Source organism: Haliotis rufescens, unplaced genomic scaffold (genome assembly GCF_023055435.1).
Source record: "Haliotis rufescens isolate VD_foot unplaced genomic scaffold, xgHalRufe1.0.p SCAF_32, whole genome shotgun sequence".
Taxonomy (NCBI): Eukaryota; Metazoa; Mollusca; class Gastropoda; order Lepetellida; family Haliotidae; genus Haliotis; species Haliotis rufescens.
In genome coordinates, this window is record NW_025964024.1 from 3,359,427 (window position 1) to 3,375,790 (window position 16,364).

The 16,364-nt window shown below is 43.0% G+C and overlaps 1 protein-coding gene across 4 annotated transcripts in view; it reads right to left on the reverse strand.

Annotated features, from left to right (window-relative positions):
* LOC124116628 (metabotropic glutamate receptor 1-like) overlaps positions 1 to 16,364 on the reverse strand; it is a 75,892-nt gene that overhangs the window by 25,800 nt on the left and 33,728 nt on the right. For all 4 annotated transcript variants that reach the window (XR_007217923.1, XM_046478038.2, XM_046478037.2 and 1 more), the window contains exons 6-8: positions 15,221 to 15,419; positions 13,667 to 13,781; positions 12,352 to 13,237 (exon numbers count right to left, since the gene is read on the reverse strand). Coding sequence is in view for 3 of the 4 variants with exons in the window: in XM_046478038.2 (XP_046333994.2) it covers positions 12,352 to 13,237; positions 13,667 to 13,781; positions 15,221 to 15,419 (1,200 nt within the window). In the remaining variant the exon portion in view is untranslated. The remainder of the gene's footprint in view (positions 1 to 12,351; positions 13,238 to 13,666; positions 13,782 to 15,220; positions 15,420 to 16,364) is intronic.

The following is a 16,364-nucleotide window of genomic DNA, read 5'->3' on the forward strand; positions in this document are numbered from 1 at the left end:
GACGTTGCCATAATGTACCAGTAGAACAAAGAATAGACACACTGGTAACTCGATCTACAATATATCCCAGGTGATACGACTTTGTATCACTCGTGCATTGCCTTGACAGAGCAGTTTACTCAGTATTCAATATTAGATACACAATTTAAACGCTATCTAAAATCGTTAATCATGGACATTGAAATCTGGTAAGTGACGATCGATTTTATGTGTGTGCTTTAATGCATTGACATAAAGGAATATAGGATGTTGTCACTCAGGTCTTGTACGTGTGGTGTTGAAACGCGCTGGACAGTTCACACAGTCGAATCTTCATAACCGGATATATTCTCACATGTCAAATCAATTTGCTGTTGAATCAGCTACTACCTTAATCAATTGCTACCTATACTTACCGATCTGATATTGAGTTTGGTTAACGTACCGTATATGCTTGATCTAAACTGTCACAACATCAATATTACTACGCTTTTTATGACAACAGTTGGGTGTATTTCTGACGACGTGTGGACACATGCTCTGGTCCTTCTTCAGGTGAAGTCTGTCACAAGTCTAGACATGCGGTGACTATCTATTGATCTGCAAACTCTAGTCTTACACCCTTGGGAACATCTAGATTCCCCAGTCTCCTACTTGCCCCTACCCTTTGAAAAAACAATGACTGCCAGCAACAGTATATACATCTTCCTATATATAGACGCCCTAACTTTTGCTACCAACAACACACAGATCTTCCAAAGACCTTCCTTGACAACTACCCACAAGCAACAGCCTTTCTGGACGCCCTAACTATTGCTATCAACAATATACAGACCTTTCATAGACCTTCCTTGACAGCCGTCCACAAGCAACAACCTTTCTGGACGCCTTTACTATTGCTATTAAAAACATACAGATCTTCCATAGACCTTCCTTGACAACCGTCCACAAGCAACAACCTTTCTGGACGCCCTAACTATTGCTACCAACAACACTCAGATCTTCCATAGACCTTCCTTGACAACCGTCCACAAGCAACAGCCTTTCTGGACGCCCTAACTATTGCTATCAACAATATACAGACCTTTCATAGACCTTCCTTGACAGCCGTCCACAAGCAACAACCTTTCTGGACGCCTTTACTATTGCTATTAAAAACATACAGATCTTCCATAGACCTTCCTTGACAACCGTCCACAAGCAACAACCTTTCTGGACGCCCTAACTATTGCTATTAACAACATACAGATCTTCCATAGACCTTCCTTGACAACCGTCCAAAAGCAACAACCTTTCTGGACGCCCTAACTATTGCTATTAACAACATACAGATCTTCCATAGACCTTCCTTGACAACCGTCCACAAGCAACAACCTTTCTGGACGCCCTAACTATTGCTATCAACAATATACAGACCTTTCATAGACCTTCCTTGACAGCCGTCCACAAGCAACAACCTTTCTGGACGCCTTTACTATTGCTATTAACAACATACAGATCTTCCATAGACCTTCCTTGACAACTGTCCACAAGCAACAACCTTTCTGGACGCCCTAACTATTGCTATTAACAACATACAGATCTTCCATAGACCTTCCTTGACAACCGTCCACAAGCAGCAACCTTTCTGAAAGCCCTAACTATTGCTGCCAACAACATACAGATCTTCCATAGACCTTCCTTTACAACCGTCCACAAGCAAAAGCCTTTCTGGACGCCCTAACTATTGCTATCAACAATATACAGATCTTCCATAGACCTTTCTTGACAACCGTCCACAAGGAACAACCTTTCTGGACGCCCTAACTATTGCTATTAACAACATACAGATCTTCCATAGACCTTCCTTGACAACCGTCCAAAAGCAACAACCTTTCTGGACGCCCTAACTATTGCTATTAACAACATACAGATCTTCCATAGACCTTCCTTGACAACCGTCCACAAGCAACAACCTTCCTGGACGCCCTAACTATTGCTATTAACAACATACAGATCTTCCATAGACCTTCCTTGACAACTGTCCACAAGCAACATCCTTTCTGGACGCCCTAACTATTGCTATTAACAACATACAGATCTTCCATAGACCTTCCTTGACAACCGTCCACAAGCAGCAACCTTTCTGAAAGCCCTAACTATTGCTGCCAACAACATACAGATCTTCCATAGACCTTCCTTTACAACCGTCCACAAGCAAAAGCCTTTCTGGACGCCCTAACTATTGCTATCAACAATATACAGATCTTCCATAGACCTTTCTTGACAACCGTCCACAAGGAACAGCCTTTCTGGACGCCCTAACTATTGCTACCAACAACACTCAGATCTTCCATAGACCTTCCTTGACAACCGTCCACAAGCAACAGCCTTTCTGGACGCCCTAACTATTGCTATCAACATCATACAGACCTTTCATAGAACTTCCTTGACAACCGTCCACAAGCAACATCCTTTCTGGACGCCCTAACTATTGCTATCAACAACATAAAGATCTTCCATGGACCTTCCTTTACAACCGTCCACAAGCAACAGCCTTTCTGGACGCCCTAACTATTGCTATCAACATCATACAGACCTTTCATAGAACTTCCTTGACAACCGTCCACAAGCAACAGCCTTTCTGGACGCCCTAACTATTGCTATCAACAACATAAAGATCTTCCATGGACCTTCCTTTACAACCACCCACAAGCAACAACCTTTCTGGACGCCCTAACTATTCCTATCAACAATATACAGATCTTCCATAGACCTTCCCTGACAACCGTCCACAAGCAACAGCCTTTCTGGACGCCCTAACTATTGCTACCAACAACATACAGATCTTCCATAGACCTTCCTTGACAACCGTCCACAAGCAACAACCTTTCTGGACGCCCTAACTATTCCTATCAACAATATACAGATCTTCCATAGACCTTCCCTGACAACCGTCCACAAGCAACAGCCTTTCTGGACGCCCTAACTATTGCTACCAACAACATAAAGATCTTCCATAGACCTTCCTTGACAACCGTCCACAAGCAACAGCCTTTCTGGACGCCCTAACTATTGCTATCAACATCATACAGACCTTTCATAGAACTTCCTTGACAACCGTCCACAAGCAACATCCTATCTGGACGCCCTAACTATTGCTACCAACAATATACAGATCTTCCATAGACCGTCATGTTCATCCATTGCACCCAATCCTTGCCAGGAACAAGCCATGCATATGTGCCCGTGACCTTTGACAACCGTCCACGAAAAACAACCTTGGTCCACTAAGGGTGCATAACAAATTATATGTTTCGCTGGCACCTATTCTCAAACAAGAGGAGGAAGGTAGGAACGTTTATATGGTTTTATTAAAAACAAAAGTGATACGGATGGAACACTACTTTATTCCGACAAGATACCAACAAACACAGGTGGGAGCACACTACATTCCGAGTCTTCAATACACGGGCAGTTGCCATGCATGTCACTGGGTGGATAAGAGTATGTTTCATCTGACGGGGAAATGTGCCAAATATCTGATTTTATTGGCAATAAAAGTGAATGACGCGTAGGTTTTAAAGTGGCGTGGTTATGCCCGAGAAGCGTTTGCTTTTTACAGCTTGGCTATTGCCAGCAACAACATCAATATCTACCATACACTTCCCTTAACACCCCTTTATTGACAAAACCTTATCATGATACCCGTAAACAAGATGGTATCCTTTAGTTGATTTTATTAACCTAATAAAGATTTGGGGCACATTAACAGCCACATGTAAAAGCATGGTCGATTAATATAGCACCTATGGTGACGGGTGGTGGGTTGGGGGTGGGGTGGGGAAACAATTTTCAACATGTTACCTCAGTTTCAGAAGGTGCTGTGAATGGGCGGTTCTTGACTGACATCTTAAAGATCACAGTATACACAAGGTGCGCCCACGCAACTGCCAAACACGTGTCCCTACAAGGATTACGTAGAAACAATAATCAAATACCTTCTATTAACTTATTTCACGGCTTGTCCGCGCAATGGCATAGGCTATCAAAATTTCTCGGATGCGTTAAAGACGTGTTTGTTGTTATAAGCCTTCAACAGGCAGGGATTACGTCGATAAAACTGTAACCCGGACAGGTAGAATACCCGTATCAAGTGGTTGAAATTTTCTTTGGTTAAGCTATTTCGGTCTTAACACTGTAATATAAACCACTGTTACCACTACAACTGTCACCCGGATAGGTAGAATACCCGTGTCAAATGTTGCGAATTGTTTGGTATGCTATTTCGTTCTTCACACTGTCATTTAAACCATTAGTACCTGTCTGGATAATAATCATTAATTATCATAGTGATCTTCCTGAGGCAGGATACGCTCACCTTTTCGCAATCAATTGGTATAATCACTATTTGATAGTGATTCATAAACACATGCTCATGATATAGTCGGAATCGTACAATCGACTTTTTTCATGAAAATGTGAAGGGTTTTGTTGCTTTTATTTAAAGGTCATTGTGACGGGATTGGTAGCATAAGAATGGTCAGCGTTTTTTGAAGAATGTTTGTCTTGTAAGTGATTCTTGAAAGTACGTCATAGCATGTATTTCATTTCTATATGATAGTGATTCATAAACACATGCTCATGATATAGTCGGAATCGTACAGTCGACTTTTTTATGAGTATGTGAAGGGTTTTGTTTCTTTTATTTAAAGATCATTGTGACGGGAGCTATTTGGTAACATATGAATGGTCAGCGTTTTTTTGGAGAATTTTCTGTCTTGTAAGTGATTCTTGAAAGTACGTCATCGCATTTATTGCTTCGATTGTGTTTCCATTTCTTGTGACTGAGACGAAAACATAAATATTCCCGCTGCAAGCACATGAAGTTGCTAAACGTAAATATCAATAGAGCATCGTTCGCACAGCTATGTCGGAAGAACAATGAACCCATTTACCACCTGTTACATTGTGCTGCTAAAATTGAACTTACATCTTGTCTCGGGGAGATTCATTAAATTCCCACTACTTTGAGGATCATTATAAATGGAGAATTTTGTGTAGCGAGAGCGGTAAATGTCAGCTTGAGAATAGCGAGCGACTGTCAGAACCAAGGAAGAGTAGGATTTCAGATCATGTTACCGATTGAGCTGCTCGATGCGCGTCACCATCAGCGACGAAGACGGGGAAAGCAGTCATGGCAAGCGTTGCAAGATCTACCAACAGACGCTGGTGGAGAAGGGGGGAGGGTAGTCAGCTGGTAATATAAGCTAATGAATCCTCTGGCATGCCATCACTGACGACGTCTTCGCCAGGCCGGGTAGCGAGTTTCTGGTTGGCCAAGATGGCGGATAAAGAAGTCCTTAATGATCAGAGCGGGGTGGGGGGTGCGGGGGGGGGGGGGGGGGGGGGAGATATTAATTATATCTGTCTGTGTGTGTGTGTGGGGGGGGGGGGGGGCTGGGGGGGGACAATTTCATTTATACCGGCGCATAATAGTAATTATGGTTTTCGACATTGTCACGATCCATTATGTGGACGGACGGGATCAGAGATCCATTGGAACTGACACTCACCCAATGGTATTGAACAGTCCAATATTCCTTAAGTGCTTAAGAAGGACCAAACACATAACACGCCGAAATAATTCATACACGGGACTTTGTTTGCGTCAGTGTACATGACTTTTTTGTTATTTGATGTCAACTCTTTGTATCTTCAAGTACTGAAAATTGATTGAAACTGTCACTTAGTGCCATGTTGTGTATCCTTGTTCTGTCGAAACACAGTCAGACGTGGCGGAACTGCCCTCCTGCATGACAAAGTGACTCGTCAAGGACCGTAAGGGACCGACCATTTGATATACGTGGAGGGGGGAAGGGGAGATTTTGTATCGAGCTTAGATATTTTATTTCCAGCTTCAGCCGCAAAACCAGATGTAGTGTTTAGTTAAAACTATGAGCCTGTAGTTTAATTTAAGGTAAACACATTGCAACAATGTACATTTTGTGACAGGCGATTTTTTTTAAATAGTCTGAAGCAAAAACTTTTCTTATCTTCAGGAACAATTTATTTTTATCCATAAAATCCCAGATCGTGCTCATGTTAGAAAGAAGCCTATGACCCCATAACCCACACCCCATACCCCATACAGCATACCCTATATCCTATACCGCATACCCCATATCGCATACCCTGTATCCTATACCGCATACCCCATACCGCATACCCTATACCCCATACAGCATACCCTATATCCTATATCCTATACCGCATACCCCATACCCTATACCCTATACCCTCCAACATCCCATAATCCACATTGTACATCTTATGCCAACCAAAAATACAATTACGTCAAACATTGATTACAGGAGTACGTCTTTATCCAACACTAGTTTTATTTTAAAAGTACGCCATGCTGGTCGGATATAAATATATGAGTGATAGTTTAAAGCCTGGTGTGTACAGGTAAGCATTCTTATCAAAAGGCCATCTTTAACAAAGCTTGTAAGTTTTGTGAAATATGTCCTTGTATCGATGCGGTCAATATGGAAAACTACTGCTGTGCGGCCGTCATTAAAGATGGAGGTAAACACCCATTGCTCAATTTGCTTTGATGTGAAAAAAATGAACATTCTCTGTCAGCTATTCAAAATTGATCATTAGCTCGCTTTGTTTGTGAGATATTCTTGTCAGTGGAATTACTGCCTAATCAGGGATGAGAGCTGTACGTCGTGCCGGCAGCAGTAACGACAATCTATACATCAATACATCCATGGACTATAGCAATAAACAGACAAGTTTAACGCTAGGATGTTATTTATAGATGCGTGTGTCTGTAAGTGTGTGTCTGTGTGTATGTGTGTTTGTCTGTCTGTGTCTGTTTCTGTGTCTCTGTGTATGTGTGTCAGTGTTTGTGTGTGTTTTTATGTCTGTCTGTGTCTCTGTGTATGTGTGTCAGTGTCTGTGCGTGTGTCTGTCTGTCTGTGTCTGTTTCTGTGTCTTTGTGTGTGTCAGTGTCTGTGTGTGTGTTTCTCTGTCTGTCTGTCTGTTTCTGTGTATCAGTGTCAGTGTCTGTGCGTGTATCTGTCTGTCTGTGTCTCTGTGTGTGTCAGTGTCTGTGTCTGTGCGTGTATCTGTCTGTCTGTGTCTGTTTCTGTGTCTCTGTGTGTGTCAGTGTCTCTGTGTTTCTCTGTCTGTCTGTCTGTCTGTTTCTGTGTCTCTGTTAACTGTGTCAGTGTCTGTGCGTCTATCTGTCTGTCTGTGTATGTGTTTCTCTATCTGTGTCTGTGTGTATGTGTGTGTTTGTATGTATTTCTCTGTGTGTATGTGTTTCTCTGTGTCTGTGTCTGTGTGTGTCTGTATGTATCTCTCTGTGTCTGTGTGTTTCTCTGTCTGTGTATGTGTGTCTGTGTATGTATGGGTGTGTCTGTATGTATTTCTCTATGTGAATGTGTTTCTCTGTGCATGTGTTTGTGTGTCTGTGTGTCTAACACACAGATTGGGCACACGGTATCACAAATTAGAATCCCATGGATTTACATAGATGCATATTTACAAAACATTAAATGACCGAAAGGAAAGAAGAGAAATAGAGAAACGTATGTACATTAACATTGCTCACTAAAACCCTTTTTTCTTTATATATGTATGTAAAGTCGTAAATACGTTTTCGTTCCAATGGTTAGGTAAAACTGCATTGCCAACAAGCATCAGGTCAAACTTTACAACACAACTAACAATAGTGAATGCATCAATCCGTTTCTGGCTAATTTAGAATATGGACAATGAAAAAAGTATATGAATTTCTTACATGCCACATGTGCATTTTGGATCCTCGTTTAACCTTTTTCTAAATAAATCAATTTTAAGTCACTATCACCATATCTTCATTTTGAATGTATTATGTTTTTCCGACATATAAGAAATATGGTGTTTAGATTTATCTGTACTTAAACTGGATTTAAATCGAGAAAAGGTTTCAATAGTCCTTTGTTCAATGGGTAATGTATTCCACAATTGATTAGAGTATGGTATAACCGAGGATTCAGAAATCCTTGTACGTAATACGCTGGAGTCGTGGCATGATAAACTGAACAACTTCTCATCACCTGCCCCGGTAGCTCAGTGGGAAAACAGTGGGTTACAAAACTTAAAATGATATGTGAGGTTGCAGGTTCGATTCAAGTCATGGTATTTTTCATGTTGAAAAAAGAATTACTTTTAACCAATTTTCAAACACAATTGTGGTCACACCAGGAGGCACGTTTATGAAACGTTTATTGTAAAACCAAGGTATTAGAATTGAAATATATTCATCAGGTCCCGGGCACCCCAGCGGAACGCCCCGAGCGTTGTTGATATTGCCTGCCTTGGATGTTTACCAACACTTTGAAGAACCTTCTGCTGCTGTAGTGTGACGTCATCAGAGCTTTATAAGTTCTGTATGTCCCGGGGGCGGTCGGGTAGCCTGGTGGTTAAAGCGTTCGCTCGTCACGCCGAAGACCCGGGTTCGATTCCCGACATGGGTACAATGTGTGAAGCCCATTTCTGGTGTCCCCCGCCGTGATGTTGCTGGAATATTGCTAAAAGCGGCGTAAAACCATACTCACTCACTCTGTATGTCCCGACAGAGTGAGGTACAAGGTCTTTAAGATATGATTGTGTCATACTGGGATATATTTAATAAATTATAAAAAAATTACGTTTCCTCCTGCGATCTGAAAGGGGCTCCCAGGAAGTTTCCAAATATAAAATGTACACAGAATTATATTTTGGGAAACCAATTACAACTCTTGCTGCTGCTAGTGTGAGATTTTCTTATCTGTTACTCTGCTCCATCCCAACCTTCACGTGCATCGTCAAACAGTGGTCTACTAAACAATACACTACGACCAAGCAAAAACTTAAAACATTCGCACTGAATGAACCATCGTCTGTCTGTCTGTGTGCGTGAGTCTGTGTGTGTCTGTGTGTATACCTGTGCCTGTGTCTGTCTCTGTGTGTATGAGTCTGTGTGCATGTGTGTTTGTCTGTGAATGTGTGTCTACCTGTGTGTATAAATCTGTGAATGTGTGTCTACCTGTGTGTATGTGTCTGTTAATGTGTGTCTCTGTTTGTGTGTGTATGAGTCTGTGTGCATGCATGTTTGTCTGTGTATATATTTCTGTCAGTGCCTTTGTCTGTCTGGCTGTGTATGGGTCTGTGTGTCTGTGTGTTTGTCTGTGTATATGTGTCTGTCTGTGTCTGTGTCTGTCTGGCTGTGTATGGGTCTGTGTGTCTGTCTGTGTCTGTGTCTGTCTGGCTGTGTATCGGTCTGTGCGTCTGTGTGTTTGTTTGTGTATATGTGTCTGTCTGTGTCTGTGTCTGTCTAGCTGTGTATGGGTCTGTGTGTCTGTGTGTTTATCTGTGTATATGTATATGTCTGTGTCTGTATATATGTATATGTATATTATATATGTATATGTGTCTTTCTGTGTGTCCCTGTGTCTGTGCCTGTGTGTGAATGTCTTTCTGTGCGGACAAGAAGAGTGTGTGCTTATTCTGGACGGAGAGAAAACAGAAATAGTGAGCTCACCCTTCCCTCTCCAATACCATACCACCCACCTGTCAACCCCTTATGCCCACTCCACATCGCTCACCCTAACCCTAACCTATTCCTCACCTTTCCCCTTTCCATTTTCCCTTACCCTACCCCTACCCAATTCCTTACTCTACCCCGACCTTTTCCTCACCCTACCCCTACCCTATTCCTTACTCTACCCCGACCTTTTCCTCACCCTACCCCTACCCTATGCCTTACTCAACCCCGACCTTTTCCTCACCCTACCCCTACTCTATTCCTTACTCTACCCCGACCTTTTCCTCACCCTACCCCTATCCTATTCCTTACTCAACCCAGACCTTTTCCTCACCCTACCCCTACTCTATTCCTTACTCTACCCCGACCTTTTCCTCACCCTACCCCTACCCTATTCCTTACTCTACCCCGACCTTTTCCTCACCCTACCCCTACTCTATTCCTTACTCTACCCCGACCTTTTCCTCACCCTACCCCTACCCTATTCCTTACTCTACTCCGACCTTTCCCTCACCCTACGCTCCACTCTGCCCCTATGTCCCACGCCCTACCCGCAGTCCTCCCCCCACCCCCACCCTATTCCATATCCTGTTTCTATTGGTCATCATACCCCCACCGTGTTCCTATATTTCACCCTTTTCCGATCCCTATCTTCAACGGTCCAGAAACATGGATTGCCCAAGTATTGGTCACTGATATATTAATCATAGTACAATGTTTGAAGCCCCTTTCTGGTGTCCCCCGCCGTGATATTGCAGGAATATTGCTCAAAGCAGCGTTAAACCATACTCACTCACTCACTCACTTCATCATAGTAGAAATGGTTTCTGAAGTTTTGAGAGTTTGTGTACATGCAACTTGTGTCACGCAAAGGACCCTCATTCAACTCACCATTCGTCAGACCCCTAAAGATCAGGGGTAGAATAGGTCTTCAGCAACCCATGCCTGCCGTAAAAGGCGATTATGCTTGTCGTAAGAGGCGACTAACGGGTTCGGGTGGTCAGGCTCGCTGACTTGGTTGATGCATGTCATCGTTTCCCATCGATGCTCATGATGTCAATCACGGGATTGTCTGATCCAGACTCGATTATTTACAGACCGCCGTCATATAGCTGTAAAGTTGCTGAGTGCGGCGTTAAACAACAAACAAATATAAAACACCATTCGTCATCACGGTAAACGCTCACGACAATCGTGGAAAACCTCGTGCGTTAACAGTGTAAGCCGAACTCAAGTGTCTCGTCACGCTACTCGTTATTGTCGTCACCCTCGACGTCACTGTGATCATTATCAATCACAACGTCATCATCGCCAATGCCATCAATACAATTCAGTCATAACCAGGGTAAAAATCTACATATCTTCAAATCAAAAGTACACTCTTCCAATAATAATCTTTCAACGTTACACGAATCTCGTTATGGGCATTTTCAGAAGTATGGCAACAAGCACACGTTCAAGCAGAATGCCCCTCGGGGTTAAACACGTCATATATGCCAGATAGAATATTAGTTAGTATGAGCTATAACCCCATCTAGAACTGAGCTAACGGGGAACGCACCACTTAGCACCAATCTATGCAGATGGCCGTTTGCTGTGATGCCCGCCTCACCGAATGGGAGATGACCTTCGTCATTTGATTAGCATTGGGCGAGCGCGATCGTGGGGTCGGTCGGATGTACTCCAAATGGGACTAGTATTAGGAGAAATTTGGAGATGATGTTATCGTGCCGCTACGCAGTTCATTTCGGAAGCACTGATGCAGCACCGTGTGTACTTGACAGAGTACTAAATTCCCTGTAAATAGAGTGATCCAATCAGGAGAGGTTTGAGAAATCATGTCAAAGCATCACGTCAATGGTTTCTGGGTTTTTTCACGCACTAGAAATATAAGACATTATGTATGACCGGTTAGGTTTCTTGAGAACCAAAAGGTACGCAGTCGAACTCGTATTGCGTAACAGGAATGTCTTAATGTATGACCGGTTAGGTTTCTTGAGAACCATAAGGTACGCAGTCGAACTCGGATTGCGTAGCAGTGTTTCACCGCATAAGGAAAGAACTTGTTCGAAAGTTTTGTTTTATAAAACTAATGTTGCAGTCATAAAGAACATCACGTTACAGAAGCCGTTGCTTTGAGTCCCGTCGAGGAATTCAACGGTATTCAAACAAACACCCCCAAAACCCCACAGATATTTCAGTAGCGATCATAGACGAGTGAGCCCGAGCGGACACGATTGAAGCAAACACACGAACCACTTGATGAGCTAATTGCGCCTGAATCGTACAGAAATCTAACCTTTATATTCTTCATCCGGTTCCGGTAAAATATGCTGTATGGTAGGAGGTATGCTCTGTCCAATGCTATGTTTCACTGGATAAGAGAATGGTCTATACTGTGTTCTATGTTTCAGTGGCGAAAAATTTCTTACGATGCGTTAGTTTCACCGGGGACTATTTGCTATACTGTACACACTGTTTCGTTGAGGGGCGTATTCCTTAAACTATATCCTGTGTTTTATCGGGGAACTGCAATTATTTAATACCATACCAGGCCAGGCCATACCATACCATACCATACCATACCATACCATACTCTGTGTTTCAGTGGGCGACTATTGGCAATGTTACTCTCTATGTTTCATTTGGGTCAATTTTTGCCAACGCTATTCTCAATGTTTCATTGGGATAATATATTTGGTAATATTTTTCATCTTTTGTCTGGGAAGAATTTTCCGAATCGCACACATAGATTCATCGCACGTCTCAGAACTACATAATGAAACTAAATGATGATGAACACAACTTACTTTTTGTCGACGCTGTCACAGGATGGCAGCGATTTGGATCCTATGTGACACCGCACGTCACGTGACGTTGTGAACGCGCCACGTGTGTTCCGTTCTGGCGACCAAACGATGACATAGACCTTTGGGAAGAAGAGGAGCACAAGCGACACCGAGGCTGACAGAGTGATGGAGATGCACGTGGTCACGACTTTGCTGTCGCCGCCGAAGTAGATGGGGAAGAAGCCAAGCCAGATGACACAGGTGGTGTACATAGTGAAGCCAATGAACTTAGCCTCGTTAAAGTTCTCAGGAAGGTTCCTAGTCTTGATGGCATACAGGGTACACATGAAGATGAGGAAGACGTCAAATCCAAGAGGCACAATGACCCCCAGGGTTGAGGTGTTACATACCAGCCGGACCCTCTCGTTGGGGTACTCCAAGTGAGCGTCCGCGGGCTCAACAATCAGCATGACGGTGATCACAGCGCACTCTACACCTATCACAATACCTGTAATCACAACCTGTGCCGATGCACTCATGAAGCGCGGCTTCTTGGTCATGATGCGTTTACTTCCTTCCAAAATTCGGGCGATCCTGTTTGTTTTAGTGACGAGCGCTCCGTAGATGAGTGAGAACGCCAGTCCTGGCAGGATGCGGGAGAGGTTGCACGACGCCATTGAAGGCTTGGCTACCAAGACGAAGTTGCAGCAGTAGGCGAGGACGGTTCCCAATAGGATGATGTAGCTCAGCTCCCGTGTCGACGCTTTCACCACTGGTGTGTCGTTGTGCCGCACAAACACGTAAAAGACCCACAGCGTTACGACGATACATACACACGCCATCACCATGGAAACAATAGCTTCTGTATCGGACCAACTTATGAATTCTATAGGAATCTCTTCACATTCTGAAACACATGTCAAGAGAGATAAGTAATATACTAACATCAGAACTTGTCAAAAGTGTTTTTTCTTTTCAAACAGATAGAAATACACAGTATCTCCGCCATTCACCATTATTTTGACTTTTACGCCAAATGGAATCTATTTCGGCGGATTATCGAAACTGGTTATTCTCTGGCGTTGACGTTTTATATTTTTAATGCATACTAATACTTATCCATTCATGGACTTTGTGTCACTCTCTTGCCTTTAACGCCCAATGAATCTGTTTCGGTGGATAATCGAAACTGGTTATTCTCTGGCGTGCGTTATATAGTTACTGGTTTTAGTGAGGAGTTTCATGTGTATAGTTTTGTAAAACTGGTGTAAGATCCCATTATTTGCCAAATAACACACAGATGACATATGGCATTGAACGGACGTGAACACTGCACCTGAGAGGTCGAAATTAGGTCTCCAGCCAATTTCACATGCCATGCAAGTGACGTTGTCTCGTACAATCTTGTTGCCCATACATGGCGTACACACCCAGCAACAGTCTTTGCCTTGCTGAAAAAGACAATGACGTCATACACTTGAACAACAGACAGAGTTCATCGTTTGCTGAAATACCGGTCTGTCATGGGCTACACTGAATATGCCTTTCATCCTTTTATGAAATACAGAGGATGCTTTAGGCTACAACGAATACATCTTACGGCCCACGCTGAAAGACACGGGACACTATAGACTATAACAAATACATCTTACAGCCCTTGCTGAAATACACATGCCGTTATAGACTGTAACGAATACATCTTACAGCCCTTGCTGAAAGACACGGGACACTATAGACTATAACGAATACATCTTACAGCCCTTGCTGAAAGACACGGGACATTATAGACTACAACGAATACATCTTACAGCCCTTGCTGAAAGACACGGGACACTATAGACTATAACAAATACATCTTACAGCCCTTGCTGAAATACACATGCCGTTATAGACTGTAACGAATACATCTTACAGCCCTTGCTGAAAGACACGGGACACTATAGACTATAACGAATACATCTTACGGCCCACGCTGAAAGACACGGGACACTATAGACTATAACAAATACATCTTACAGCCCTTGCTGAAAGACACGGGACACTATAGACTATAACGAATACATCTTACAGCCCTTGAGATCAAATGTAGAATGTTGTAGGCAGTAAAATTATCTAAGGGAGGATCTTGATTTTTTGGACCCCTCCCTGCTGGATCCGCCCTTGTCAGCACACCCATGGGCGTACGACGATTCTAATCACTGGATTCGCGAATAAGTTATCTATGACTCTTCAATGTATTGCGCGAAAGATAAATACAAACCTTCTGCTCCGTACATCATCTAACGCGAGGCTCTGGTCAGCCTAGTTCTGACATTGGAGTCTTGAAGACCAGAAAGCACCTTCATCCATAGGGGGTAATTATATTAAACCGGACATACTACTAACAGTATATGTAGTTCATCTTTCAGACAGATCACACGTTTCTGTAGCTCTTGACTTTCCGACGACACGGACCGCCTCCATGGTCTAGTGGTAGAGCGTCCGCCCGGGGAGCGGAAGGTCCGGGGTTCGATCCCAACCCGCGTCATACCAAAAGACGTTAAAAGATGGTACTTGTTGTTACCCTGTCTGGCGCTCGGCATTAAGGGGCTAAAACAAGGACTGGTCGGCTCGGAGTCAGTATACTGTGTCTGAGTGGGGTATTCATGTTAAACTGCGGCATGGTATCTCATTAGCTAGCACTATAAATCGGCATCAGTCCGGACTAGTACAAGCAGCCACACAAACACACACACGTACATGCACGTCGCTATATAAGTGAAATAATCTTGGACGCGACGTTAAACCCCATTTCACCTCACCTTCCGACGACACGAACATACTTTCAACCATTGCAGTAACTGTTATGGGCTCTATTACACGTTAAGCAAGTTCCAAGTATACCCCTCACCGTCTGCTTCACCATCACGTGACCCTGCTGACAGGGCAGACTGCAGACAGAGGTCACTGGTTTCTCGGGGTCTTTCCCCGGCCAGTACACCTTCTCCCGCATGTCCAGTGACCCGGATATCCATGAGCCGATGGTGACGTAGTTGTATGTGGCATTGTCCCCCCTGCTATGATTTCGCTGGTAGTTCATGATGTCGTATCTAGAAAGAATGTGTAGTGGGTTAAGTTACAATTATACACTTTGAACCTTTTCCGTTTTTGTTAAGGTAAATTACCGCCAGCTGCAAACCTTTCACGCCTCCCCCCCCCACCCCCCCCCCAAAAAAAAAAAAACCCAAATCAACAGCCTAAACTCACTGAATTATGTATCTGCACGTGGTATAACAGTAAATTACCGAAAGAAGTCAAACTGTTGCCAACTTTTTATCCAAACATACGTAAACTACCGCGCAAAAGAAAGTATACACCCACGTTTGATGGAGGCTAGAAATGAAACAAACAAGAAATGGTTATTCGGTAGTGATGTATTTGATAAGGGTTGTGTTTTGGGGACTGTTTTGAGTATAGTTAAGTTTTTATAACTTTTGTAAAGTTTTGGTAAAAATGCAGTTTTCAAATGTATACTTTTTTTGGCCGGCAGTGTATGTTTAATGGGTGACTTATCTCTGACTAATCCCGAGTACTCATCAAGTTTCAATCAGATCGCTAAGACCCTATGTTTTGTGTGCTGCCTTCCGTTATGTGGCGTGAAACAATGTGACATTTATGATTACCAATTAAAGAGAAACGTCAGAATCTAGACTGCAAATGTGCTGAAACAGTAGAACACAGTCCCCCTTAAGGCACGACTGGGAACCCATAAACGGCCTGAAAACGTCTCTTCGTAACAACACGTCCAGGAATACCTTCAATAATTTGGAATGATACACAATGTTCTGATTACACTGTTGAATAATAATAATAATAATAATAATAATAATAATAATGATGATGATGATGATGATGATGATGATGATGATGATGATGGTGATGATGATGATGATCGAAGCTTAATCGAAGCTTAATCGAAGCATGTAAGGGCCTGTACGATTTATACTTTGGTTGTTGTTGTGTTTGTTTGTTTTTTTGGGGGGGTGTTGTTGATT